General features: G+C 51.1%; 1 protein-coding gene across 8 annotated transcripts in view; it reads left to right on the top strand.

The window, feature by feature from the left end:
- The first annotated feature begins 1,162 nt into the window (after positions 1-1,162).
- MAST3 (microtubule associated serine/threonine kinase 3) overlaps positions 1,163-26,527 on the top strand; it is a 51,576-nt gene continuing 26,211 nt past the window's right edge. For 2 of the 8 annotated variants that reach the window (XM_083594362.1, XM_083594360.1), the window contains exons 1-4: positions 1,164-1,264; positions 7,867-7,898; positions 25,365-25,453; positions 25,974-26,049. In XM_083594362.1, the coding sequence (XP_083450488.1) occupies positions 1,226-1,264; positions 7,867-7,898; positions 25,365-25,453; positions 25,974-26,049 (236 nt within the window). In that variant the 5' untranslated portion in view covers positions 1,164-1,225. Of the gene's footprint in view, positions 1,265-7,866; positions 7,899-9,435; positions 9,543-10,917; positions 10,996-17,238; positions 17,393-25,364; positions 25,454-25,973; positions 26,050-26,527 lie in introns of those variants that run through there. The other 6 variants (XM_083594359.1, XM_083594358.1, XM_083594363.1 and 3 more) reach the window with 4 other exon arrangements.

Here is a 26,527-nt window from a genome sequence, read left to right as displayed (position 1 = left end):
TTGGGACCTTTATTTACTATTTATGGGATGGGGGCCACATTCTGCTCCTTCTGGGAGGGGGGCAGCCTATCCCCCTTCAGTCACCCCCCCTTGCCCTCAGCCCTCACCTGCGGATCCAGCAAGCTGCTTCCTTTAAGCTTTTTATTTTTAAAATAATAATAATTAAAAACAAATTTAATAGGAGCCTTTTGCAGGGACTCAAGACTCTCTTTGGGTTTTTTTTATTGGTATTACAATTCAGCCCAAATGTCAGTCAAAAGACTTGATCAGCCCAAATGTAATGCAATTTATTTTCTTTTTTAAAAATCAGATTTTCCCCACTCTTGTTACAAACATACTCCCGTTCCTTCCTCCTCCTGTAGCCACGTCATTCTTCTTTAACTGGACTCACAGGGTGCTGGGTTCGAGTTCCAGTTGGGCAAAAGATCCCTCCATTTGCAGGGGCTCCGACTGGATGCCCTCAGGGTTTCCCCTTCCAATTCTGTAAAATATTGGGTGGGTGGGGTGCGTGGATGGGCAGAGAAGCCCCGCCTCACATAATCACATGACACAGAGCACTATTTGAATGTCAGTGTCCATCAACTTGGGGGGGGCTCCCTCTTTTTTATTATTATTATTATGGGGTGGCGAAGGGACCTCTGCCCCAGGAGTTTGGTTCCCACGGCACGTCCTAAGAGGCCGGCCAAATCGCGGGAGAAGCTTCGAGTCCTCAGCCTCTCCTTTTTGCACGTGCCTGTTTCGGTTCTGGTTGTGAATGCGTGTGAATGGGTGTCCGGGCATTTGCGTGCATGCAAAAAAAAAAAAAAATATCCCGCGTCTGTGTGGAAAAAGAGCGCATGTCATTTCCACCCCCTTGCAGCTTTTGCAGACTCTGGGAATATCTCTCTCTCTGCCCTCCGCCCTTTCTGCAAGGTGCCCGTGTGAATGCGCGCGGAAGGCGTGTCCGGGGCATTTGCGTGCATGCAGAAAATCCCGCGTCTGCGTGAAAATAGAGCGCTTGCCATTTCCCTCCCTTGGAGCTATTGCAAAATCTGGGGAAATCTCTCTCTCTCTCTCTCTCTCTGCCCCCCCCACTTTCTGCAAGGAGGGATCAGCTGATTCCCGGGCAACCAATGCCAGCCAAGAGGACCCTCCGCCTCCTTCTCCCCCCCCCAACCTCTCCCCTCCCCTCCAAGTGCCGGGAACCTCTTTGCACCCTCCTTGACGCGCAACAGCAAGGAGCGCAATGGACGAGCCGAACATCCTCCGACGCCGAGGGCTCCAGGTGAGTCGGGATGCTGAAGCGGGGCGCGCAGAACAAACTGGGGAGGGTCTGGAGCCCCCCACCTCTTTTTCTGGGGGGAAAGGAAAGATCCAAGACCCTCCTCAGCTCCGCAGCCACCTGGGGGGGGGGGCGCGTCTGAGCCCACCTACCTGCTGCGTCGCATGCAGAAGGTGCTTCCCTGAGGATCCTGCTTGGGGCGTGCGCGCGTGTTTTTCGTGGGGAAGGGGCGTTGCTCCGTGTCAGAGCAGCTGCTGGGCGTGCAGAACGACTCAGGCGCCCCGGGCAGCGCTGAGAAGCGGCTGCTTCTAACCTGAGACCTTGGAGAGCGGCACTTCTTGCTGCTGCTGCTGCCGGCCAGGGTCGGCAATGCTGGCGTGGTGGGGCTTGAGCGAATTGTCGAGGATGCTCGCTTGGGCAGGAGGCGTGGAGAGGGGATTGTGTGTGTATGTGTTTGTGCAACGGGGTGGTGTGCACTGCGGAGGAAAAAGCCCCCTTGAGCGAACATCTCTCTGTGTGTGCATGCTTATATATAATAATTTTTAATAATAATTATATATAATAATGTTTGATGTATTAGAGTATTTTAATATATTTTTTGGAAGACGCCCAGAGTGGCTGGGGAAGCCCAGTCAGATGGGTGGGGTACAAATAATAAATTATTATTATTATTATTAATTTCACGCTTAGGAAAGAAGGGTGGATTTTTGCAGAAAGAGAGAGACAAAATCACTAGGCAGGGGAAATCTCTGGCTCAGAATAAGCCTCTCCAGACAGAGGCTTGCCGCTCACCCCTGTGGATGTAGAAATATTTTATTTTTATTTTTATTTTTACACACACACTCCTATATGTTTTGATAGTAAATCAGATTTGCAACTGGGCTCAGATAATTTCAATTGCAACTGCATACATGCCGTCCTGAGAAGCCCCAGAAAAGCAGAGGCCTCTCGCACCCGGTTCCTGCCTGCGGACTTTCCGAAAGGGGTGTCTGGCTGGTGAGGAATTGTAGAACTATAGACTCACAAGGGACCCCCAGGGGTCATCCAGCCCAACCCGCTGCAAGGCAGGAATATGCAGCTGTCTTGTACGGGAATCGAACACACAACCTTCGCGTTATCGGGCAAGACTTAAATAGGCCACCCTTTGGGTGCTTTTAGGTTCTTAGGATTCCTCAATGGAGCCTCCATGGTGGAGCCAGTCTACCTTAGAAAGTGGGAAAGGGCTCTACTCTCGCCTCCTGCTTGGAAGGGGAGCTTATTTCCATTTGAGGTGTCTGGTGAGGGCAGGAGGCTGGGCTAGGGACCTGATCCAGCACCCAGGACTTCCTTATGTCCATATGGAGCCTCCAGGAGCAATGGCAGTCTACCTTGATTTCTAGGTTCTATTGCGAGGACAGCACACCGGACTAGATGGGGACCCCATTTTCCTGATCCAGAGGCAGCGCTCCTTTTAAAACAGTTTTCTATTTGATTTTACAAGGAATAATCTTCCTGCAAATATTAAAATTTTGCACTCGATTCTTCTGAATCTCGAGACTTCCCTCCTCCCCTCCGTGGAGTCATTAAGAAAGTTTTCCAGCTCCATATGATAAGTCCATCTAGTCTACAGTCCTCCGTTAAATTCAAAGTCTTATGTATTGTGGCAGGAGCTGTTTGAAGCCTGTCAAAGAGTTCAAGTGTTTAGAGTGTTCTTTCAAATACAATCTCTATTTGTCCCAGTGACGGATTTACGTATAAGCTAAACAAGCTCTAGCTTAGGGCCCCACTCTCTTGGGGGCCCCCAAAAGAATTAAAGGGAAAAAACAACAACTGGGTGTACATTTCCAAAATATAAGATTTTTAAAAAATTGGAATAAAACAGTGTTTTGTGTTGTGCAGGCTCCTCTGATGTGAGTCATGGGCCCCGCCTGCTCCCGAAAATATCCCTGGTTTGCTCCTTTCTATATATAGGGTGCCGACATTCTGCTATTTATCATTCTTAGTAGCTTGCATCATATATTTACACCTCTTATTATTTCATGTTATAGCAAGTTTCTAGAGACTAGATGACGAGTCTTTGTCTATTGTGCTTCTAAAGGAACTTTTGTTCTTGCCAAACGCCAATGTGTTTGCATTGTTCGGTTTGTTGCGAATAAAAAAAACATTTTAAGTTAGAGCTTCATCATTATTTCACTACTAATATACCTCTTCTTAATTGCAGTTCAGTTCAACCATTACATATTTTGTGATGTGCAAATGGCTTGAGATACCTATTAGGTCCATCAGTGACCATATAGCATATATTCAACACAAAAAAGAGCAATAATTTGTTATTGACAAAGGACAGCTGGACATATAAAAGGCCCCATTATCTTCAGGAGCTGAGGGCCGCATCGAACCTCAATCCGGCCCCGATTTATCCCATTCTCTCTTGAGGTTTTGATGCTCCTGGTTTTCCCTTGCCATTTCTTGCACAGTCCAATAATTTCGTCTCCCCTCGCAGGTTATCTTATCATCTTTCCAGCATCTTTGCAGCTGCTGCAGCGAAAACAGGAACAGTCTTTTTGGTTCCTTCGGTATCCCTGCACCTCCAATTCCTAAAAAAAAACTGGCTTTGTAACAAATGTGATTTTTTAAACATTTTTTCCAAGCCGTTTTATATCCTCTCGAGTCCGGAAAGGTGGGAGAATTGGCGTTAGGGAGAAGCCTGCTGGACCTTTTCCCCAAACCGGCCACCAGAGGCCACTGGTGAGCTACGGCGGAGGAAACAGGCTGTGCCAATTGCCCTCCCCATCTGGTGTGTCCACCCCCCTTGGCTGTGTGTGTGTGTGTGTGTGTGTGTGTCTGCTACACAGACAACCTTGCAAGCGACTGAACCGCCTTGGGCAAAAGTCCTCTCCATATTGTCCCTGGCCCTGATTTAAAAAATAAAATTATACTAATCACGGAACCCGAGGCCTTAAGCGACAATAAAGGAGGTTCCGACTAGCCCTAGCTAAGCAGGGCGCAGTATGGTTTCCGACTGGGTGGCGTTGAGATTCCTGCACGGCGGAGGGTTGGGCTGGATGACCCTCGGGGGGCCCTTTCCAGCTCTACGACGTCCTAGAATCATCAGGCTTGGAAGGGAAGCCAGGGTCATCTAGCCCATGGGGAGGCAAACGTAAGGCCCAGGGGCCGGATGCGGCCCAATCGCCTTCTCAATCCGGCCCACGGACGGTCCGGGAATCTGCATGTTTTTACATGAGTAGAATGTGTCCTTTTATTTCAAATGCTTCTTTGGGTTATTTGTGGGGCATAGGCATCCGTTCATTTATTTATTTATTTGAAAATATAGTCAGGCCCCCCCACAAGGTATGAGGGATGGTGGACCGGCCCCCTGCTGACCCCTGGAGCCTAAGCTATAGCCTGTTTAGCTTATACGTAAATCTGGCACTGGCATAGATAGATAGATAGACAGATAGACAGGCAGATAGACAGATAGATAGATGATAGATAAATAGATATTGTTGTTGTTGAGTCGTTTAGTCGTGTCCGCCTCTTCGTGACCCCCTGGACCAGAGCACGCCAGGCCCTCCTGTCTTCCACTGCCTCCCGCAGTTTGGTCAAACTCATGCTGGGAGCTTCGAGAACACTGTCCCACCATCTGGTCCTCTGTCGTCCCCTTCTCCTTGCGCCCTCCATCTTTCCCAACATCAGGGTCTTTTCCAGGGAGTCTTCTCTTCTCCTGAGGTGGCCAAAGTCTTGGAGCCTCAGCTTCAGGATCTGTCCTTCCAGTGAGCACTCAGGGCTGATTTCCTTCAGAATGGAGAGGTTGGATCTTCTTGCAGTCCTTGGGACTCTCAAGAGTCTCCTCCAGCACCAGAATTCAAAAGCATCCATTCTTCGGCGATGAGCCTTCTTTATGGTCCAGCTCTCACTTCCATACATCATGACTGGGAAAACCAGAGCTTGAACTATACGGACCTTTGTTGGCAAGGTGATGTCTCTGCTTTTTAAGATGCTGTCTAGGTTTGTCATTACTTTTCTCCCAAGATAGATAGAGATAGATAGATAGATAGATGATAGATGATAGATGATAGATGATAGATGATAGATAGATAATATTTTGGAAATGTACTTCTAGCTATTTTTCTCCTTTAAATTTTTTGGGGACCCCCAAGAGAGTGGGGCCCTAAGCTATTGCTTGTTTAGCTTACACGTAAATCCGGCGCTGCTTCTACGGTTCAGTGAGCTGTCTGGGTATTCGGGGAGGGGGCAGCGAAGTCGCCCCCTTGCCCCCGATTCCTTGAGAGCCCCCCCCCCCGCCAGCACCCAAGGGTGCCTTGTGTGTCTGTGTGTACCAGGAATTGGGGGTGAAGCCGAGGACATCCTTTGACCCTGATCGTGCCTGGCAGCTCCCCCCAGGCTGCCGAACAGAGCCTGCTCAGCTGTCCGAACCCCAACATGGCAAAGCGAGGAAATTGCTCCTGACATTTCAGACAATTTCGCTCCTTGCTTTGGGGAGGGAAGAAGAGGACGGGGGTTTTTTCTGTCGCACTTTAAGCAATAACACGGGACTAACAAAATATATATAACCTGTATCGTTTCACCGTTCTTCAACAGAGAATATATGATGGAGATGCAAATGATAAAATAAATCAGTTTTGTAGGAGCAAAATTAGAGAGTCCGTCAATATCACAGAGGCAAAACAAGTCTTCAGTGGTCACGATCCTGTAATCGTGCGATAAGAGAAGCTCCGAGCGTAGCAATTCTTGAACAGAGAATATGTAATAGAATCAGGGTGGATAAAAAACGATTATTATTATTTTTTTAAAAAAGGATTTTTTAAAATTTAAATTGGATTTTTTTAAAATTTAAATCGGATTTTTTAAATAAAATGCTTTTGAAGGAAAAACCTTTCTAAAGATTTTCTGCTTAAGTTACGTTATAGTCCAAAAGGCTATTTATCAGGAAATAAGGATTTGCTTTAAGTTTTTCATGTGTGCTAAAACTCAGTCCAAGCTTTTTTTTAGAAAATCGTTTAACAACATCAGTTAGCAAACATGGATACATTAATGTTATTGTTTTAGTTAAATGCATTGTTTAAATTGTTATTAAGGAAACGGTTATTTTTCTCCTTCCAGTCAAGTACAGCAGAAAAGTTGCCCCAATAGAAACAGTTAACTTATTAAACCTCACCATAATTTCACAATTATCTGCCCATGTATTTCTAACGGTGTAACCAAATCAGTCATTTTTTATATAACTGTGAAAACTGCTCTGAAAATTTGTTGTTCCAAAAACGAAACCTTCATCTGGTTGTAAATATGAAGATTATACAGGCAAGAAAAGAATCCGATTTAAATTTTTAAAAAATCCGATCCAAATTTTAGAAATCTGATTTAAGTAAATAATAATACTCTGAATTTTTGGATATATATATATATTTAAAATCATTGATTTTTATCCACCCTGCTTTGGGAGTGACAACACACCTCCTGCTCTTATCATCAATTCGACGACCTTTGTCCCACACCTACTGGCAGCGTTGCAGGGAAAGTACGCCCTGCCCTCTGTGCCCTGGGGCAGTCGCTCTGCACGTGCTCAGGAAACGGTGGCTGGGGGGGCAGAAGGCAGGGCCTTTGGTCCCGGGTGGGGCGAGAGAGAGAGAAGCTCAGCTCAGCAGTGATTGCCCTGGTTGGCAGCAAGGCCCTATCCCACCCCCTTGCCGGTTTGCAAGCAGGGAGACTTCCCCATAAATTCACATTCTGCATGAAAAAATTGTCCAGTAGCACCTTAAAGGTAAAGGTAAAGGGACCCCTGACCATTAGGTCCAGTCGTGGCCGACTCTGGGGTTGCGGCGCTCATCTCGCTTTATTGGCCGAGGGAGCCGGCGTACAGCTTCCGGGTCATGTGGCCAGCAGGACTAAGCCGCTTCTGGCGAACCAGAGCAGCGCACGGAAACGCCGTTTACCTTCCCGCCGGAGCGGTACCTATTTATCTACTTGCACTCTGACGTGCTTTCGAACTGCTAGGTTGGCAGGAGCAGGGACCGAGCAACGGGAGCTCACCCCGTCGTTGCGGGGATTCGATCCTAGGCTCTGTGGTTTAACCCACAGCGCCACCCGCGTCCCCCAGTAGCACCTTAGAGACCAACTAAGTTTGTTCTGGGTATAAGCTTTCGTGTGCATGCACACGTCTTCAAATACTAATTTGTGTTTATTTGTGCTTCATATTTGTAAAACCAATAATAATAAAAAACCTTAGAGGCATTGAGAGCAGAGTGCGGGAAACCAGTTTTTGGAAAGAAAATTGTATTAAATCTGTGGCTGGTTTGGTAAAATTTGGGAAACCGATTTGGAGAAAGAGAAAGAAACTCAAGGCGCCAGTCCTCATGCTTCGGCTAATTCAAACAAGGAGCTGCCTCCAAGCCAGTGTTGCCTGCACTGGCTGGCAGTTCCAAAGATGAAGTTGAACTTGCCAAGCGAATTCTCTAACCACTGGGCCACAGCCCCCCATAAGATGGCATGCCTCTCCCATCCTGCAATGCACTGGGCCTCAAGGGGTCTGAGCGAGGCCAAAGGGGCGGCTGCAAAGTCCCGGCCGCCTCATCCTGACACTCTTTTTTCCCTTTCCTTTTCCGCAGAAGGAGCTGAGCCTGCCTCGCCGTGGGAAAACGTGAGTGGGGGGCTCTGCCCCGCGTTTCGGGTTCTGCGTCGCCTCGCTCGAGCTTCTGTCTCCGACGGCGGGCACCCAGATAGATGCCTCTGGAGGGCCCACAAGCTGGCCAGCCTGGCTCGCTTTAGGGGTTTCCTGGTGCCAGAGTATTCCAATAATAATAATAATAATAATAATAATAATAATAATAATTTATTATACCCCACGATACGGTCTGGAGTCTGCATCGTGATATCGGTTTCATGATTTTTTGACCTGGTGATATATTTGCAAATCACGATATGTGTGTCTGTGTTTTCTGGAAAAGAATTGCAATGTGGGGGAAACTGTGAAGCCCCAATAGCTCCATCCTTATACCAGACAGCGTGATATTTAGCTGGCGATATAGCGTGATGTTGAAAACCTACTCCATCCTTATTCAGACATTGTGAGATATTGTGAATATCGTGATATTTAGCTGGTGATACAGCGCGATGTTGAAAACCAGATACTGCCCAGCCCTACAATCAATCAATCAATCAATGGGATATACAACCAGAAACAGTATCTAGGCCTCTTTTCAAGAGCACCTCAGGGGGCTGGACTAGATGGCTCTGGTGGTCCCTTTCGGCTCTGCAGTTCTGTGATTGTTATACATTTTCCGGACGCCCCACGATCATATTATAAAGCAGCTGTGTTCTGTGTTCAAAACTAAGCCCTGATGGCAGTTGTTTTCATTTTTTCCTATGCAATAAAAAAAAATTTGGTGCAAGCAAATTCCTGTTCCGAAAGTGTGGCCCGCAGAGAAAAGTTCGGGGACCCTGGAGAATGTCCGAAGAGCCTTTCCCAGCCAATGGGTACTCTAGAGACATGAAGGTGCCTCGCCCTCGATAGCTTACGTCGGTGCCCCTTTGCCGTCTCATGTGGCAGGCAGTTCCAGAGTTCAGCTCCCTGCGGCTGCGCCTTTTTAAGTTTCTCCCAACCTGTTTCCATGTCGGAATTGCTTTTGAGATCGGTTCTGGTGGTTTTCTCGCTCGTGCATTCCCCGCAGAGTCGGAGCGCTGGGGAACCCAGGAGAGCCTCCGCTGCTGCCAACCCGTGTGCGCACTACAGAGCTAGACGAACCTCCGTACTGTACAAGTCTCTTGTCTCCGCCCACGCCCCCGCCGCGACCAATTCACGGCCCTGGCACTGAAATTTGTGGGTGCCCGGCCCCTTGGTGGGGAATTTGGTGGGTGCTCGGGCACCCAGCGCCCCAGGGCTTTGGCACCTATGCGCCCGCCCCTCTTGAGAGCGGCGGTGCCCCGAGCCTTTTCTATTGGAGAGGTCAGGTCCCCCGCGGGGACGCGCGCCTTTCTCCAGAAACCTGGCGACCTGGCGCCTCGCTGCTTGCGCTTTTTTAATTCCTCGGGGGCGGCGGCGCGCGCTCCAAGCACCCCCACCCTAGGGCTTTTCTGTCCTTCCCAGTCCCTCTTCTCCCTCCCTCCCTCCGAGGTGGGGGGGGGGGAGGAGGAGGGCCGGGTGGGCGGGCGAGCGAGCGAGCGCCGGGGGAAGCCGCGCCAGGCAGAGCGCGGCGGACGCGCCGTCGGGGCAGCGCGTTGCCACCGCCGTCGCCATGCAGGCGCGCCGTGCCAAGCTGAAGATCCCTTCGCTGACCTTGGTGGAGTGAGTTTTGGGGGGGCTCCTGGGCGCCCCCGCTTGGGGAGAGGGTGGGGAAACGGGGGGAGAGGTTCCAGCGCCGGCAGGCAACGACCCGGGGGCGCTTGGAGAGGCGCGCACGGCGGAGCGCTGGCTTGGCACCGAAAGCTGGGCAGGGCTGTGGGGTTGGGGGTCTTTTTCTCTCTCGCGGCCCCTCTTTCTGCCTTCGGGGGATCCCTCTCCTCCCTCCCCTCTCCCCTCCTTCCATCCCGGGGTCTCCAATGACGCACGGCTCGGTTGCCAGGGAACCGGCTGCGGAGGGAGGGGGCGGCGGTGATTCCCCAAAGAGAGATAATATAAAAAAAGGGCTCTCCGTGGCTTCTCCCACTCCAAAGCGCGCCTCCGCCTCCGGGAAGGGTCCCGCAGAGCTCATGTAGCCCACCCCGGGTCTGTGGCGCCCTCCGCAAACCTGCCAGGCGGGTCCCCGTCCGTCCCACCCCCCACCCCGACTCGGGAGAGGGTTGCCCGGGCGGCGCCACTAAGCTACCTGGGAGGAGCTTCGCGGCTCCTCTTTCCCCTGATGCAATTTTATTCCGATTAAAAAACACGCACGCAGCAGATGCGTGGCTGGCGGGGCTGGGAAAGCACCACCTGTTGAATCTCCGCCTGCCACGGGAAGGAAAAGGCGCCTGGCAGTCTGGGGTTCGAGTCCGCTTCCCCCTGAAAACCACTCTCTGAGCCTGACCTACCTCTCAGGGTTGTTGTGCGAGAAGAATCAGCCTCGCCACTTTTGAGCTCCAAAAAGCTGGGTTTAAATGTAACAGCGCCCCAAGCTTGGGATATTAAGAGGCCCTCTGGCCATGGGCAGAGTGCTTTCCGCCCCCATCTGCCCAGATCTTACAAACCAGGGGGGCTTTCCAAGATCTTGTCACCTGCAAGGAGCTTTCTTTCTCCCCCTCTCCACCTAACACCCCATTGCCCCCCAGTCGGTGGTCGCTTGGGGCTTCAACGGCACGGTGCCAAGGCAGCGCTACAGTTCCCTGCTTTGGGAATCGTAGCTCTGCGATGGGATACCCCTGGACGTGTAAGGAGCTGTCGTCTCTAGATGGGGGGTGGGTGGCAACGGACTGGGTCCCTGTCGCTGCCCCCTAACTCATCTCCTGTGGGGTGGGGTTTGCGCCTCTGACCAGTGGCGTAGCGTGGGGGGTGCAGGGGGGGCCGGCCGCACCGGGCGCAACATCTGGGGTTAGGGCAAATCCACGGGTTAGGGGGCGCAAATCCACGGGTTAGGGGGCGCAAATTACTTGCCTTGCCCCGGGTGCTGACAACCCACGCTACGCCACTGCCTCTGACCCCTATTCACACCGCGGCCTCGTTCTCCTTGGCTCTCTTCCTTCTGCAGCCTCTCCCCCGGGAGCCAGAGTCCGACCCTTCTCAGCCCCCTGAGCCCTCTCAGCCCCCTGGCGTTGCACCCTTGGAGGTAAGAGACCCTAACTAGGGGGAGATGTGTCTTTTCCGTGCAGTGGGAGGGGGGGAAGGAATATTATGTGCTGTTATGGGGTGCTCCACCACCCACATCCGTGTTGCGGGGCGGGTGCCGAGGAAACGCTTTCCCGATCGCTCCGTCGCTCTTGACAAAAAACAAAAAAAAGGCAGCGTGGTGTAGTGGTTAGAACCACGGTCCAATCCCCTGCACCCTCCCTCACACCACAAACGCAGCCTGGCCGACCTCGCAGGGTTGTTTGTGCAGAGGGGGCAGGCGAAACACAGCCTCTTCTGTGTCGATTCTGATTCCTAAAAACAGAGCCTCCATGGACAGGACCGGTCTACCTGGTGGCAAAAAACAGGCAGTTCCTCCCCTGGCCTTGTTTGCAGGGGCCTAAGCTGCTTAGCCTCTGCAAGGACTGGGAGGGTGGGCTAAGATGTCCCCCCCCCCACTTTGGGCCCGATCCAGCAGGCTTTTGTGGTGTTCTCGTAAGCTAGCGCCGCTGGGCCTTCTTGCTGTGGCCAGTGGGAATCAGGGCCGGATTGAGGTTTGATGCGGCCCTCAGCTCCTGAAGGTAACGGGGCCCTTTCTACGTCCAGCTGTCCTTTGTCCACAACAAATGGTTGCTGTTTTTTGTGTTGAATAGATGCTGTATCAGGCATAGGCAAACTCGGCCCTCCAGATGTTTTGGGACTACAGTTCCCATCATCCCTGACCACCGGTCCTGTTAGCTAGGGATGATGGGAGTTGTAGTCCCAAAACATCTGGAGGGCCGAGTTTGGGGATGCCTGTGCTAGATGGTCAGTTATGGACCTAATAGGTATCTCGAGAGGGACGCAGGTGGCGCTCTGGGTTAAACCACAAAACCTAGGACTTGCCGATCAGAAGGTCGGCGGTTCGAATCCCCGCAATGACGGGGTGAGCTCCCGTTGCTCGGTCCCTGCTCCTGCCAACCTAGCAGTTCGAAAGCACGTCAAAGTGCAAGTAGAACAATAGGTACCATTCTGGCGGGAAGGTAAACGGCGTTTCCGTGCACTGCTCTGGTTCGCCAGAAGCGGCTTAGTCCTACTGGCCACATGAGCCGGAAGCTGTACGCCGGCTCCCTCGGCCAGTAAAGCGAGATGAGCGCCGCAACCCCAGAGTCGGCCACGACTAGACCTAATGGTCAGGGGTCCAATTACCTTTTAGGTATCTCAAGCCATTTGCACATGTTTCCATGCAACCAGTCCATGCAGAATGTCGGCACCCTATATATAGAAAGGAGCAAGCCAGGGATATTTGAGGGAGCAGGCGGGGCCCATGACTTACATCAGAGGAGCCTGCACAATGCAAAACACAGTTGCTGGATGTAGGTTTTATTTTATTTGTTTATTATCTTATATTTATGTACATCCAGGTTTTTTCCCCTTTAATTTTTCTGGGGCCCCCAAGAGAGCGGGGCCGTAAGCTAGAGCTTGTTGAGCTTATACGTAAATCCGGCCCTGGTGGGAATTGTAGCTCAGCAGCACCCGGCGGTTCAAAGGTTCCCAAGGCCGAGGGAGGAGCGGTCGCCGTGGGGCAGGCAATCTCCCCGTCCCTCTCCGACTCCTTGGCCAAGGCTGCTACATCCTCCGATGGCCTTGCAGGGCCGATTAATGAATAACGCGGGCGCCTGGCAGTTTCTCCCTGCCTGAGAAAGAGAGAGGCAACGTAAGCGCTTGTGTTTTGATGGGCACAGCGAACAGTGAAGAGGTGCTGTAACAGCTGGCAGCCCTGGGCGGGCAAAAGGAAACGTACTTGCTTGTTTTTATTTGAATATTTGCGTGTTTTAGAATCTCCATGGCTTGGGGGGTTAGGGCTGTTGCTTGGCATGTAGAAGGTTCAGTCCTTGCTTGAACCTAGAGAGCCACTGCCAGCCAGTGTAGGAAGAATACTCCGCTCCCTGGCCTGGCTCAGCTTCTGTTCAGTTCAGACAAAATATTAAAATACAGTAACGCATCAAACATTAAAAGCTTCCCTAAACAGGGCTGCCTTCAGATGTCTTCTAAAAGTCTGGTAGTTGTTCTTCTCTTTGACATCTGGTGGGAGGGCGTTCCACAAGGCGGGTGCCACCACCGAGAAGGCCCTCTGCCTGCTTCCCTGTAACTTCTCTTGTCACAAGCAGGGAACCGCCAGAAGGCCCTCGAGATGGACCCCGGTGTCCGGGGTGGAGACGCTCCTTCAGGTCTACTGGGCCTTTGAGGCCATTTAGAGCTTTCAAAGTCAGCCCCAACCCTTTGAATTGTGCTGGGAAACGTACTGGTAGCTCTGGAGAGCTTTGAGACTTCCCCCTCCACTCAGTGGGCGGCCTGGATTCGCACCCAGCTCCAGAACTGGCTCTGCCTTTGCAAAATCAAAGCGGCCAGCTGGCCAGAGACGTCCTCCCCCCCCCCTCCCAGAACTCAGTCAATTGCCGCTCTTTGGTTATGAAACGATTTCAAGAATCGATCCTTTCGCCTGCCTAACCCTCACGGCTGGCTGAATTGCGGGAGTCCTTTTTCCTCTTCCCTGGCCTTCGTTTCTTCTCCTCCGGGCCTCATGAGGGACAGAAGCTTGAGCTTGGGGCAAAGGAGGAGTGAGACAGACAGACAGACAGACAGACACACACACACACACACACACACACAATCCCCCTAGTTTTTGCATCAACTCAACGTTAGGAAGAACTTTCTGACAGTGAGAGCTGTTTGTCCGAAAAATGGTGGCCTTCTCCCGGACGCTTTAGCTGAGATTCCTGCATTGCAAAGGGGGTTGGGATGGATGACCACTGGGGTTCCCTCCCAAACCTGCGAATGCCTCCAAAGTCCCAACTTCCTGCTGCAAAGAGCACCAGCTCTTTGAACAAACAGCGGTGGCGGTTTTCGAAAGAGAGTTTCACATCTGCAACCTTTCTGCGCCGCGCGGCAGGGGCAGGGAGGGGGGCTGGCATGCGCCGCAGGACTTCCTGCGCACGAGGGAGGGAGGGATATATATGCGCCTGCATGCACAGCCCGGCTCTCTGCCATCCCCCCCCCCCCCCGCGCAGGTCAGCTGGACAACCGTTGCCATGGAGAGGCAGCCTTCAACCGCTGCTGGCTTGGCGGCAGAGTCGGCAGTCGCCTTGGCCCTCTGCCACCCGGCTTGCCTGGCGGCTGCTTCCCCCCACAGTTGTCATGTGCGCAGAGAGAGAGAAAGAGAAGACAGGGAGAGAGAGAAGGCATTGTTGCATGGATGTGTGTCAGAGAGACCTGGGTTCAAACTCACAGGAGTCTTTTCCCTTGCAACTCCAAGACTTTAAGCCTTCTTCCTTCCCTCCTTTCCTTCCTTCCTTCCTTCCTTCCTTCCTTCCTTCCTTCCTTCCTTCCTTCTTTCTCCTTCCTTCCTTCTCTTTCTTTCTCTCTTTCTCTCTCTCTCCCGCGTTTTTCTCATCACAGTAGCACTGGCTCATGGGTTCTATAGTAACCCGCTTTCCTTTTTAAGGCCACAGCTCTCCCATCACTGCAAAACTGCACCGTGGGCTCTGTAGTGATTTTACTTGGCTTTGGTTTCAAATGGGTTTTTCTTTCGCAACGATGCTGGCATCTTGGGCCCTATAGTCTTAAGCTTGCAGAACTTTCCAAACTTTTCATGTCGCTGACTCGCTATTTTAGACACGCATCCTTTCACGACACAGTAATTCAGTTTTTGCTATACCAAACCCAGAGGTTGAACTAAGCCCCTTATAAGAGATACGGCTGCAGTGGTACCTGTTTATCTACTTGTAGTGGTGTGCTTTTGAACTGCTAGGTTGGCAGGAGCTGGGCTGGGACAGAGCAACGGGAGCTCACCCCACTGCGGGGATTCGAACCGCCAACCTTCCGATCTGACTGGGTTTCCCCAGCCACTCTGGGCAGCTTCCAACAAATTAAAACACAGCAAGACATCAAACATTAAAACCTTCCCTGCACAGGGTTGCCTTCAAATGTCTTCTAAAAGCCAGATACAGAGGTACCTCGGTTTAAGAACAGCCCTGTTTATGAACTATTCGGTTTACGAACTCCGCGTGCCTCGGTTTAAGAACGGTTTCAGTTTAAGAACGGACTTCCAGAACAGATTAAATTCATAAACTGATGTTTACCACTGTAGTTGTTTATTTCCTTGACATCTGGTGGGAGGGTGTTCCACAGGGCGGGCGCCACCAGCGACAAGGCCCTCTGCCTGGTTCCCTGTAACTTTGCTTCTCGCAGGGAGGGAACCGCCAGAAGGCCCTCAGAGCTGGACCTCAGTGTCCGGGCAGAACGATGGAGGTGGAACGGCCTAGAAGCCCCCTCTCCTCCTGTGACTTCGAGCCACTGGGGTTCAGAAGCACTGCTGCCTGCAAACATAGAGGGCAAGGAAGAGCCAACATAGCTGGCAGCCATTGACAGCCAGGCCTTCTCTTCCAGTTTGTGAAATCTTCTTTGAAAGTCATGCAGGTTGGCCGAAACGCATTGCATGCTTTCACTATGCGCATACATGAAGGAGGCCTTTCTCTGATCTCTGTCCTGATTCTCCCAACCTTGCACTTCAGGGATGCGCTAGGAGAGAGGGAGGAATAAACCCTTTTTCTCTCCATGTCGTGCTTTGTTGTTGTTGAGCCGGTTAGTCGTGTCCGCCTCTTCGTGACCCCCTGGACCAGAGCATGCCAGGCACTCCTGTCTTCCACTGCCTCCCGCAGTTGGTCAAACTCATGCTGGTAGCTTCGAGAACACTGTCCCACCATCTCGTCCTCCGTCGTCCCCTTCTCCTTGGGCCCTCCATCTTTCCCAACATCAGGGTCTTTTCCAGGGAGTCTTCTCTTCTCATGAGGTAGCCAAAGTATCGGAGCCTCAGCTTCAGGATCTGTCCTTCCAGTGAGCACTCAGGGCTGATTTCCTTCAGAATGGAGAGGTCGGATCTTCTTGCAGTCCATGGGACTCTCAAGAGTCTCCTCCAGCACCAGAATTCAAAAGCATCCATTCTCCGGCGATCAGCCTTCTTTATGGTCCAGCTCTCACTTCCATACATCACTACTGGGAAAACCAGAGCTTGAACTATATGGACCTTTGTTGGCAAGGTGATGTCTCTGCTTTTTAAGATGCTGTCCAGGTTTGTCATCGCTTTTCTCCCAAGAAGCAGGCGCCTTTTAATTTCGTGACTGCTGTCACCATCTGCAGTGATCATGGAGCCCAAGAAAGTCAAATCTCTCACTGCCTCCATTTCTTCCCCTTCTATTTGCCAGGAGGTGATGGGCCCAGATAGCTTTAACTATGCGCATACAGGAAGGAGCCCCTTCTCTGATCTCTGTCCTGATCCTTCCAACCTTGTGCTTCAGGGATGTGCTAGCAGAGAGGGAGGAAGAAAACCTTTTTCTCCGTCTGCCATCCTTTTGCAAACCTCTCTCATGTCGCCTGTTGTCTTTGTCCATGGAGTTTTCTTGGCAGGGATACTGGAGTGGCTTGCCGGTTCCTCCTCCAGGTGGATCACGTTTGGTCAAAACTCTCCACTATGACCTGTCCATCTTGGGTGGCCCTGCACGGCATAGCTCATAGCTTCTCTGAGTTATTCAAGCCCCTTCACCACGGCAAGGCAGTGATCCACGAAGGGGAAGTGAGAGCTGGACCATCAAGAAGGCTGATCGCCGAAGAATTGATGCTTTTGAATTCTGGTGCTGGAGGAGACTCTTGAGAGTCCCATGGACTGCAAGAAGATCAAACCTCTCCATTCGGAAGGAAATCAGCCCTGAGTGCTCACTGGAAGGACAGATCCTGAAGCTGAGGCTCCAAGACTTTGGCCACCTCATGAGAAGAGAAGACTCCCTGGAAAAGACCCTGATGCTGGGAAAGATGGAGGGCGCAAGGAGAAGGGGACGACAGAGGACGAGATGGGGGGACAGTGTTCTCGAAGCTACGAACATGAGTTTGACCAAACTGCGGGAGGCAGTGGAAGACAGGAGTGCCTGGCGTGCTCTGGTCCAGGGGGTCACCAAGAGGCGGACACCACTAAACGACTCAACAACAACAACTCATGTCGCCTCTTCCTAGCCGCCTCTCTAAACTGAAAAAACAAACAAACCCCAAACGCTGCGCGTTTTGCCGGACTCGCCGCACCCCCGGGATCGTTTCGGCGACCCATATCTGAACCGTTTCCAACCGATTCCCCTGCGCACGTGGGAAAGGAATTCGGGGGCTGGTGTGTGTGTCTCTCTCTGCGGCGCAAATCTCGGGAGGGGGCGCTGCGGAGCGCCCTGGGCTGGGAGGCCGGCGGCCCTCGGAAGGCGGTGACGGCGCCCCGCGGGAGGAGGAGGAGGAGGAGAAGGACCCGGTCGGTGGCCGGCGATGTCGGACCCCGGCACTTGGGGGGCTCCGGTGGGCGCCCTCAGCCAGCGCTCCAAGAGGTAACCAAGGCGGAGGCGCGCAGCCGAGGAGCCAACGGAACGCTTCCGGGCGCAATTACGCACCGAGCGGAGCTGCTTTTTGGAGAGGGAGGGAGGGCAAGAAGCGCTTCGCCGGAGGGATGGGGGGAGGTGTTGCTTGCGGAGAGTTTGTTCTCATCATCCCCGGGGGTGGTGGGCATCGCACAAACAGCCCCCCCCCACCCGTACGGGTGCTTTTTTGGGGACGTTCCCAGGCGCGCCAAGCTTGCAAAAGGGTTTAACAATCACATACCCGGAGGCGCCTCTCCTCTCTCGCCTGTGTGTGTGTGTGTGGCGGGGGCTTTTGTGCAGGAAGGCGCCCCCCTCTGAAATATCATCTTGTACTCTAATTTCTGGGCTGTGACTTTTTATTAATATATTAGCCACCCGAAGGTCTTCATCTTCTTTGTGTTTTTATCTCTCGCTGAGAAACAGGTTGGCTGTTTCTCCTTCTTCCTCTCCCGCCTCCCCCCCCCCCGTTAATCTGTGTGCGCTTGTACAGATTAGGACATAATCCCCTCGGCCAGATTGTGAGGGAGGGGGGGCTGGTTTGGACCCGGAGCATCCGAGGTCACCGATCTCCTTTGGAGCTCCAACTTCCTTCCCCCTTCCCACCCCCCCCAAAAAAAAGTCAATTTGAAGTTTAAGGGGGAAATTCTTTTCCCCAACTCCCAATTTGTGTCCTAAAATGAACCCTGGATCATTGGCGGGGGGCGGGGGGTCTGTGGCGATTTTTCTCGGGTGAGAAGCAAGGCTGGTTCCTGACTCAAGCTCCAAGGATGTGGGGGGGGGGCAGAATTCCAGGAATGTGGGGGGGGGGAGGAGACGACTTTCAAGAATGGCCCCTCTGCTGCTGGAGGCAGGAATGAGGTCCAGTCGCTGCTTTTCGCTGGTTGAACTGGTTGGCCACTCTGAGGACATGGAACCTGACTCGATGGGACCCCGACTCCCCCCCCCCTTGGGTCCTGATCCAGCAGCCAAGCTCTTCTCGGTTGCTTAGGATTTCTCTTCTTTGAGCAGAGGCAGTCTACCCTAGGACGGTGGAGACGCGAGGCTTTTTTTTTGCTCTCACATTCTGCTTGCTGGTTTCCCTTTGGGTGGCCACGGTGAGGACAGGATTTTGGGCCAGGCAAGCGCGCCTTTGGACCTGATCCTGCCGCCACAGGTTCTGACCGGCAGCTTAAAAGAGGTATTGGATCAGTTTAGTATATGCACAGTACAGTGGTACCTCAGGTTACATACGCTTCAGGTTACATACGCTTCAGGTTACTGACTCCGCTAACCCAGAAATAGTGCTTCAGTTTAAGAACTTTGCTTCAGGATGAGAACAGAAATCGTGCTCCAGCGGCAGCAGCAGGAGGCCCCATTAGCTAAAGTGGTGCTTCAGGTTAAGAACAGTTTCAGGTTAAGTATGGACCTCCGGAACGAATTAAGCACTTAACGTGAAGTACCACTGTGTATGTGTATATATATATATATATATATATATATATATATATATATACCGTGTGTGTGTGTGTGTGTGTATGCAGTATATGTTTTTATTTGATTTTAAAACGTATAAGCATATAACAAAATCAATTAAAAATCCATAAAATGAAATTACTCTGAATCTCAAGACTTCCTCCCACATCTCTTAATAACAATGTTTACAACTGCATATATCAGTTCATATCCAGATTTTTCCATCAGTCTGAATTGTCCATAGCTTTTGCTATCGTATTTTTCGCTCTATAAGACGCACCAGACCACAAGACGCACCTAGTTTTTGGAGGAGGAAAACAAGAAAAAAAACATTCTGAATCTCAGAAGCCAGAACAGCAAGAGGGATCGCTGCGCAGTGAAAGCAGAGATCGCTCTTGCTGTTCTGGCTTCTGGGATAGCTGCGCAGCCTGCATTCGCTCCATAAGACGCACACACACTTCCCCTTACTTTTTAGGAGGGGAAAAGGGAGTCTTATAGAGCAAAAAATATGGTACTTTACAAGGGTGGTTAAAACCCCGCTAATATTTTCACCTGGCCACAATTGTCTTGTAAATAAATGCGTTACCCATTCACTGTCAAGGCAGTAGATGCAGAACTGCACTTGGCCCAAATGACTTTTGGGTGTTTGATCGGTCACTGTGAGGCAGGGGCACGAACAGGAATATTTTTTTGGGGGGGGACAGGTAAGACCCCGCCCCACATAACTGATCGCAAGATCCGGCACGTGATCGCCATTCAAATGGCAATGCCCATCAACTTTGGGTATGAGTGCGGCACCCTCAAATATTTCATCGGAGGCGAGGCGAAGGGACTTCGGCCTCTAGGAGCTGTCCTCCTGTCCTGTTAGGCCCTTCTGGCCGGATCCAGCTGCTGCAGGGCTTTCCTTTTGCGACAGAAAAAGGAGGCAAATATAGATTGTATCCGAGAGAACGTTGTAAACACTTGAACTCCTTGGCCAGGCTTTGAATAACTCTTGCGATGTTACAAAGACTTCGGATATATTGGAGAGGACTATTCAAATGAGCTATAATACGCAGTTGATTAAGATATTTAAAGGACCCCCGGAGGGGAGGAGGGAAATCTGAAAATCCGGAAGAATCCTTGTTCTGTTTTGAAATTTAATTGTGTTAAATGTGTTTGTTTTGTAAAACCAGTAAAAATCATTTCGAAAAGAAGAGCGGGGGAAAGGAGGCTATTCGCATTGTGCGCAGCTCAACTACGGGGCGAGATTTAGCGATGGGCATCAACTTGGATGACTCTAAAAAGGAGATTATACAAATCCAGGGAGGATCTGTGGCTACTGGCCAATGGCTCTGTTGCCGCTTCTACGGGCAGGAAATGCCTCTGATGATGCGCTAAGGTCTGGGTTTCGGGCTTCCGTTTTGGGGCATCTTAGCGGACGCTCTGAGGACAGGAGTCGGGACCAGATGCCCTGATCCAGCTCCTGCGGGACTCTCCTTACCTTCGCTTTGTGGAGAGGTAAAATAAAGGGGTCACACTTGCCCCATGGAGCTATGATCCCTTTTGGACGTTGATCAGCGTTCGAAATTCGCCAGGCGCATTTTGCACCTGGTCATCGGCCCCTTGCAACCGAGTAAAGATTCCCAGGTGACGTGACGTCTCTGCCATCTTGGGGGTCCTTGGATCTGGACCGTTTTCGCATACTAATACCTCCCCATCCTGTAGAATTCCATCTGTTCTATTTTATCTGCGCCATTGGAATGGATTTCAGGAACCGTATTGAAAATAAAGGACCCCTGACCGTTAGGTCCAGTCGTGGCCGACTCTGGGGTTGCAGTGCTCATCTCGCTTTATTGGCCGAGGGAGCTGGCGTACAGCTTCCGGCTCATGTGGCCAGCAGGACTAAGCCGCTTCTGGCAAACCAGAGCTGCACACGGAAACGCCGTTTACCTTCCCGCCAGAGCGGTACCTATTTATCTACTTGCGCTTTGATGTGCTTTCGAACTGCTAGGTTGGCAGGAGCAGGGACCGAGCAACGGGAGCTCACCCCGTCATTGCGGGGATTCGAACTGCCAACCTTCTGATCGGCAAATCCTAGGCTCTGTGGTTTAGACCACAGCGCCACCCGCGTCCCTAAGGTATTGAAAAATAGTGACCCACAAATCTGGCCCACAAATTGCAAGGAGGCGTTCCGTTTTGGCAACCAGAACCCTGGTTTAAGGAGCCATTTATCTGAGTTTCTAATGCTCTGAGTTTCTAAATACTCCCACCTTCATCAAGGTGAAATAATAGTAATAGTATTAATAATAATAAGTTTATTATTTACACTCCGCCCATCTGGCTGGGTTTCCCCAGCCACTCTGGGCGGTTCCCAACAGAATATTCAAAACACGGTATAACATCAGTCATTAAAAAGCTTCCCTAAACAGGGCTGCCTTCAGATGTCTTCTAAAAATCAGGTAGTTGTTGATTTCCTTGACATCTGACGGGAGGGCGCCACCACCGAGAAGACCCTCTGCCTGGTTCCCTGCAAACTCACTTCTTGCAGGGAGGGAACTGCCAGAAGGCCTTCGGGAGATGGACCCCGGTGTCCGGGGTGGAGATGCTCCTTCAGGTCTACTGGGCCATTTAGGGCTTTCAAGGTCAGTGCCAACCCTTTGAATTGTTCTCTTCCCATCTCTGCCATATAGAAAACTCACTGTGTCCTAAAAATTTGCTGCTGTCCCCCTTGGGGCTTTGGGGCTGCTGGTTCCACCTCTTGAGTTCAGCCTCTGCCCCTAACATTTCCCATCTCCCCTCCAAAGTAAGCCCAGCGGCGTTCTGTTGGGACTTACACCTGAGTCAAAGGTTCTAGAATCTGGGTCGTATTATTTTAAAATGAGATAAATCTAAAAGTGTTTGGGCCTGAGCCTCTGACGCCTTGTCTGGCTCCGTTTTGCAGCGATTGGGAACTTCCTTTTTGGTTTTGAATCGGCGGCGGATCCTTTCGCAAGCGAAGCATCTCCGCGCCACGAGCGGAAGAGGCGGCTGTTCCTCTCTCTTTGCAGTCAGGCCTCTGCCCCTTAATTCGTTCTTTCTTTTACACACCCCTCTGTGAGAAATTTAAACTGCCAAACTCCCCTCCCCTCCCCTTTTTTTGGCTAAGTCTCCATACACAGCATACTTTTAAAGCACTCAGCTTCCTCCAAAAAGAAAGCCCTGGGAACTTTAGTTTCAGGGTGCTGGGAATTGTAGCGGCGCGAGGGATAAACTACAATTCCCAGTGTACTTTTTCTTGAAAGGCACAGTTTAACGTTGCCTTTGAGATGTGAGGTTGGTTTTTCTTCTATAGGGAAGTGTTTTGGAAATCACCATTCTCGTTTTGAACAAGCAGAGCCTGTTTTTTTATTCCTCTGTTGTGAAATTGAGGCTGTCCGTAAATGGAACCGAAAGGGAATAAATTGGCGATCGATTAATCGGCAAATCCCGCGGTTGGGAGCGAGGAGGGGGCTGCTCTCGGGGTCCGCTAGCTCTCCAAGCTCGGAGGCAGTGATGCTTTTTTCTGAACTGGGAAAGAGCCGAGTTCGAATCCCCACACGGCCCTCGGAAACCAGCCGCCGCCTCTTCTCAGCCTGGTCTACCTGGCTGGGCGGTTGTGCAGATTAAGAATGAGGAGGCGCAGAACCCCCACCCTTAATTTCCTCGGCCGATGAACGCGATTGAGGAGCAGGGCCTGGGATGGGAGGCAGCAAAACCACGCTTTGGAAACATGGGCTCGGTATGTTGGCAACCCTCGGGAGCAGAAGCGCCGGGGCGGCCTGTGCATTTGGCAACAGCAGGGCGCCACTACTGCTTTTGCCCCCGAAACAACTGGGATCCGCTTGTGTGTGTGAGAGGCCAAGATCCGCAGAGGAAGAGCCTCCGTTTCCTGTTTGCACGGCTGACGAAGAAAGGCCCTGGCAGCTGCTGTGCTCTGTGCAACGCAGCCGATTTGATCTTCCCTCTTTTCGCCTTCCTCCAAATGTCGGGAAGGGGCTGCGTGGCTCAGTGGTTAGAATGCATGTTTCTCTTTATAATAATAATAAATTTTTATTTGTATCCCGCCCTCCCCGGCCAAAGCCGGGCTCAGAGCTGCTAAGAACAGGTAAAAATAGCACAGCGTACACAAAATCGCACTGTCAAGTAATTGAAACACATTCTAGAATCAATGCAGAATCAAATTAATGGCAGCCATCGGGTTAGAGTTTATATAAATTAAAATAACCTTTATTATACATCAGTTAACTTCAGTTTACATATAACTTATAACGTTTAACATAGTACGTACAACACATACGATACACACTTCAACACACTGGAAACCCAGCCAGATGGGGAGGGTATAAATAATAAATTATTATTTTTCTTCTTATTATTCTTATTCTTATTATTATTATTCAACATACTTACACCACAAACACCAACTTCCGGTTCTCCTCATTGTGTCGTTTTACATTTTGCTGATCTGTACACAATTCATTGTCATCGTCTTCCTTTCCCATTTATTAAGAAGAAGATTTTATTGTATACTTTCTCTGTCTTTCAAGATTCATTCTAGGTCTGCCAGGAGATGGATACTATCGCAGTCATTTTTAATATATTCTTTAAATACTGCCCATTCTTTATTCACTGAATGTCGCTCATCTTCTCCCTGTCATCCCTGTGAGTTGTAAATATCCTGTCATTTTCCGCCTGCCATTTGGTGGGGATGTTATCGCCTTTCCAATTCTTTGCTGTTCAAATTAAAGGGGTCCGGGGAGCGACCGCTTTGGGTGCAAAATGGCGCTTGGGTGCCAATTCTGGCAAGGGCCGGAACCCGCAGGGAGCCTCTGCGTCCCGTCGGTTTCCTGTGCGCCCGACTTCCCCCTTCCCTTCTCCCCGCCGGCGGTTACATAACCGGACAACAGCCGGCCCTGCTTGCCCTGGGGTGCCCTCAGCACCCTGTGATGTAACCGGGCATCGCGCCAGAGACGGACATCTTGCAGAAAGTTAGGGTGTCGGGGTTCTATTCCATTTGTTCTGCTCTAGTCTAGCTGTGGGTTAAACCACAGAGCCTAGGACTTGCCGATCAGAAGGTCGGCGGTTCGAATCCCCACAATGACGGGGTGAGCTCCCGTTGCTCGGTCCCTGCTCCTGCCAACCTAGCAGTTCGAAAGCACCTCAAAGTGCAAGTAGATAAATAGGTACCGCTCCGGCGGGAAGGGAAATGGCGTTTCCGTGCGCTGCTCTGGTTCGCCAGAAGCGGCTTAGTCCTGCTGGCCACATGACCCGGAAGCTGTATGCCGGCTCCCTTGGCCAGTAAAGCGAGATGAGCGCCACAACCCCAGAGTTGGCCACGACTGGACCTAATGGTCAGGGGTCCCTTGACCTTTTTACAGTGGTACCTCAGGTTAAGTACTTAATTTGTTCCGGAGGTCCGTACTTAACCTGAAACTGTTCTTAACCTGAAGCACCACTTTAGCTAATGGGGCCTCCTGCTGCTGCCGCGCCACCGGAGCACAATTCTGTTCTCATCCTGAAGCAAAGTTCTTAACCTGAAGCACTATTTCTGGGTTAGAGGAGTCTGTAACCTGAAGCGTATGTAACCCGAGGTACCAATGTCAACCGTTTGACTTCCGAAACGTTCGGAAACCAAGGCGCGGCTTCTGATTGGCGCAGGCCCCCCGGAAACGATAGCCACAGCCGCGTCGGACGTCCGGCTTCCGAAAAACGTTCGGAAACCGGAACACTCACTTCCGAGTTTTTGGCGTTTGAGAACCAAGGCGTTTGGGAACTAAGGCATTTGGGAACCAAGGTACCACTGTATATATATAAAAAACCCACAGAATTATTTACAGGCAATGTAATTCTCAGCAGGGAGACCTTGATTCTAATCTCAATCGTAGCTCCAGGCTGCCACTGTTAGACTGTTGAAAGCTGCCGTCGCGAATTGCTTTTCAACATTAGGTGTTAATTTTGATTTTTATATTTGTGGGCAGGGTCTTTTGTCGGGGGAGTGTATTTTTCCACGAGTTTGCAGACGTTAGCACTGCCCATTGTTTTGATTATTTTCATTATCTCGGACACAGATGTTCTCGGGTGTGGGCATAGGGCGGTTCATACATTTAATTAATTGCCAGTTGCTTTAATTATTTCATGTGGCTTGGACACAGATGTGTTTGGATCCCTTGACAGCTCCAAATAAGACACACTTTTGAATAATTATTAAAATGTTCACTTGTGATTTTATTTTGGAACTTTGTGCTGAGAACCAGCCTGCGACGTACGGGCAGTGGAATAGGGGTTTGAAATTTACAAATTCTGGCCGAAAGCTAAGAATCCGGGTAGACTTTCTCTGCAGCTGGAGGTTCCATCATCATCATCATCATCATTATTATTATTATTATTATTAGATCTGTGAAGGGTGCTGACAGCTGCCTCTCTGGGGGTGGGATCTCCCCCCTGAAATAACTTTTGCAATTAACCCTCGCGTGTCTGTCTTTGCTTCCAGCTGTCGACGGAGCAACCGGAAAAGTTTGGTGGTGGGGACCCCATCGCCCACCCTCTCCCGCCCCCTCTCCCCGCTCTCGGTGACCACAGGTAAGCTGGGTGCAGAAAGCGGGGGCACCCTAGGGCTCCTCCTAGCCCCCCCCCAAAATACTCTGTTTATTTATCCAATCCATCAGCAACAGCATCCCTGTTGCAGGAGCGCCGAATTTAATTGCGTTATGCTTTACACATCATTTTTAAAAATTAATCTTTCTGGATTGAAAATCAACACACAGCAAAAGTTTAAAACGAGACAAAACGAATGAAAAAGGAAGCACAATGCATCTCTTCCAAAGAAAACTGGAGAGAGAGAAAAGGATGTCTCTGTTTTCGCTGGAGAAATGTTTAAGGGTGTGGAATAGGACGTCCCTGTTTTGTGCGTAAATCTGAAAAGTATAAATTAAAAAATGGCAGAAAAATAGATTCCTGAGAGCAGGCCTCTGTTTAAAACACCCAGGAGCCTTTGCCACCTTATGAGGAGTTTTAGAGCTGGAAGGGAACCCCCCTGGTCATCTATCCCAACCCCGAGCAAGCGCAGCTAAGGGCGGTTTGTTTTCCCCCCTCTCTGCAGCCAGCAGCAGCAGCCCCCTCGACAGCCCCCGCAACTTCTCCTCCGGCACGTCGGCCAGCTTCCCCTTTGCCCGCAGGTAGGAGTCCCGCCCGCCAGGGGTGGCGTTGGCCGAAGCAAGTCTGCAGGGCAGCAGGCTGCGGAACAACTGGGTTTGGGGAGGAGGGAAAGCCGGCTGGGGAGGGGGGAGCCTTTCCCCAGTCCCATCCGGAGCCTGAGAATTGGGGTCTTTCGGCTGCTCTAACCACTGAACCATCCTTCCCTGAGCAGCACCTTTGCTCTCTCTCTCTCTCTCTCTCTCTCTCTCTCTCTCTCTCTCTCCCCCTTTCCCTTTTCTGCCACTATTTCACGCGTAGGGAGATTCCAAACTTGGGGAGATTCCAAACTTTCCAGGCGTTGCCTTCATGGGTTCTTTCGCCAGGTTGGGATGGATGGCCTTTGGGGGTCCCTCACAACTTGGCAAATCCCTTCTGCTAAATGCAAAGGCATATCCCGAATTTGGGAAGGGAGGGTCTTGGAAGAAAGGTACCTTGCTTCCGTTTTGAAGTCTCACCTTT

This window comes from Podarcis filfolensis (assembly GCF_964270895.1).
Source record: "Podarcis filfolensis genome assembly, chromosome: 18".
Taxonomy (NCBI): domain Eukaryota; kingdom Metazoa; phylum Chordata; class Lepidosauria; order Squamata; family Lacertidae; genus Podarcis; species Podarcis filfolensis.
This window is presented reverse-complemented; position numbering and strand designations above follow the sequence as displayed.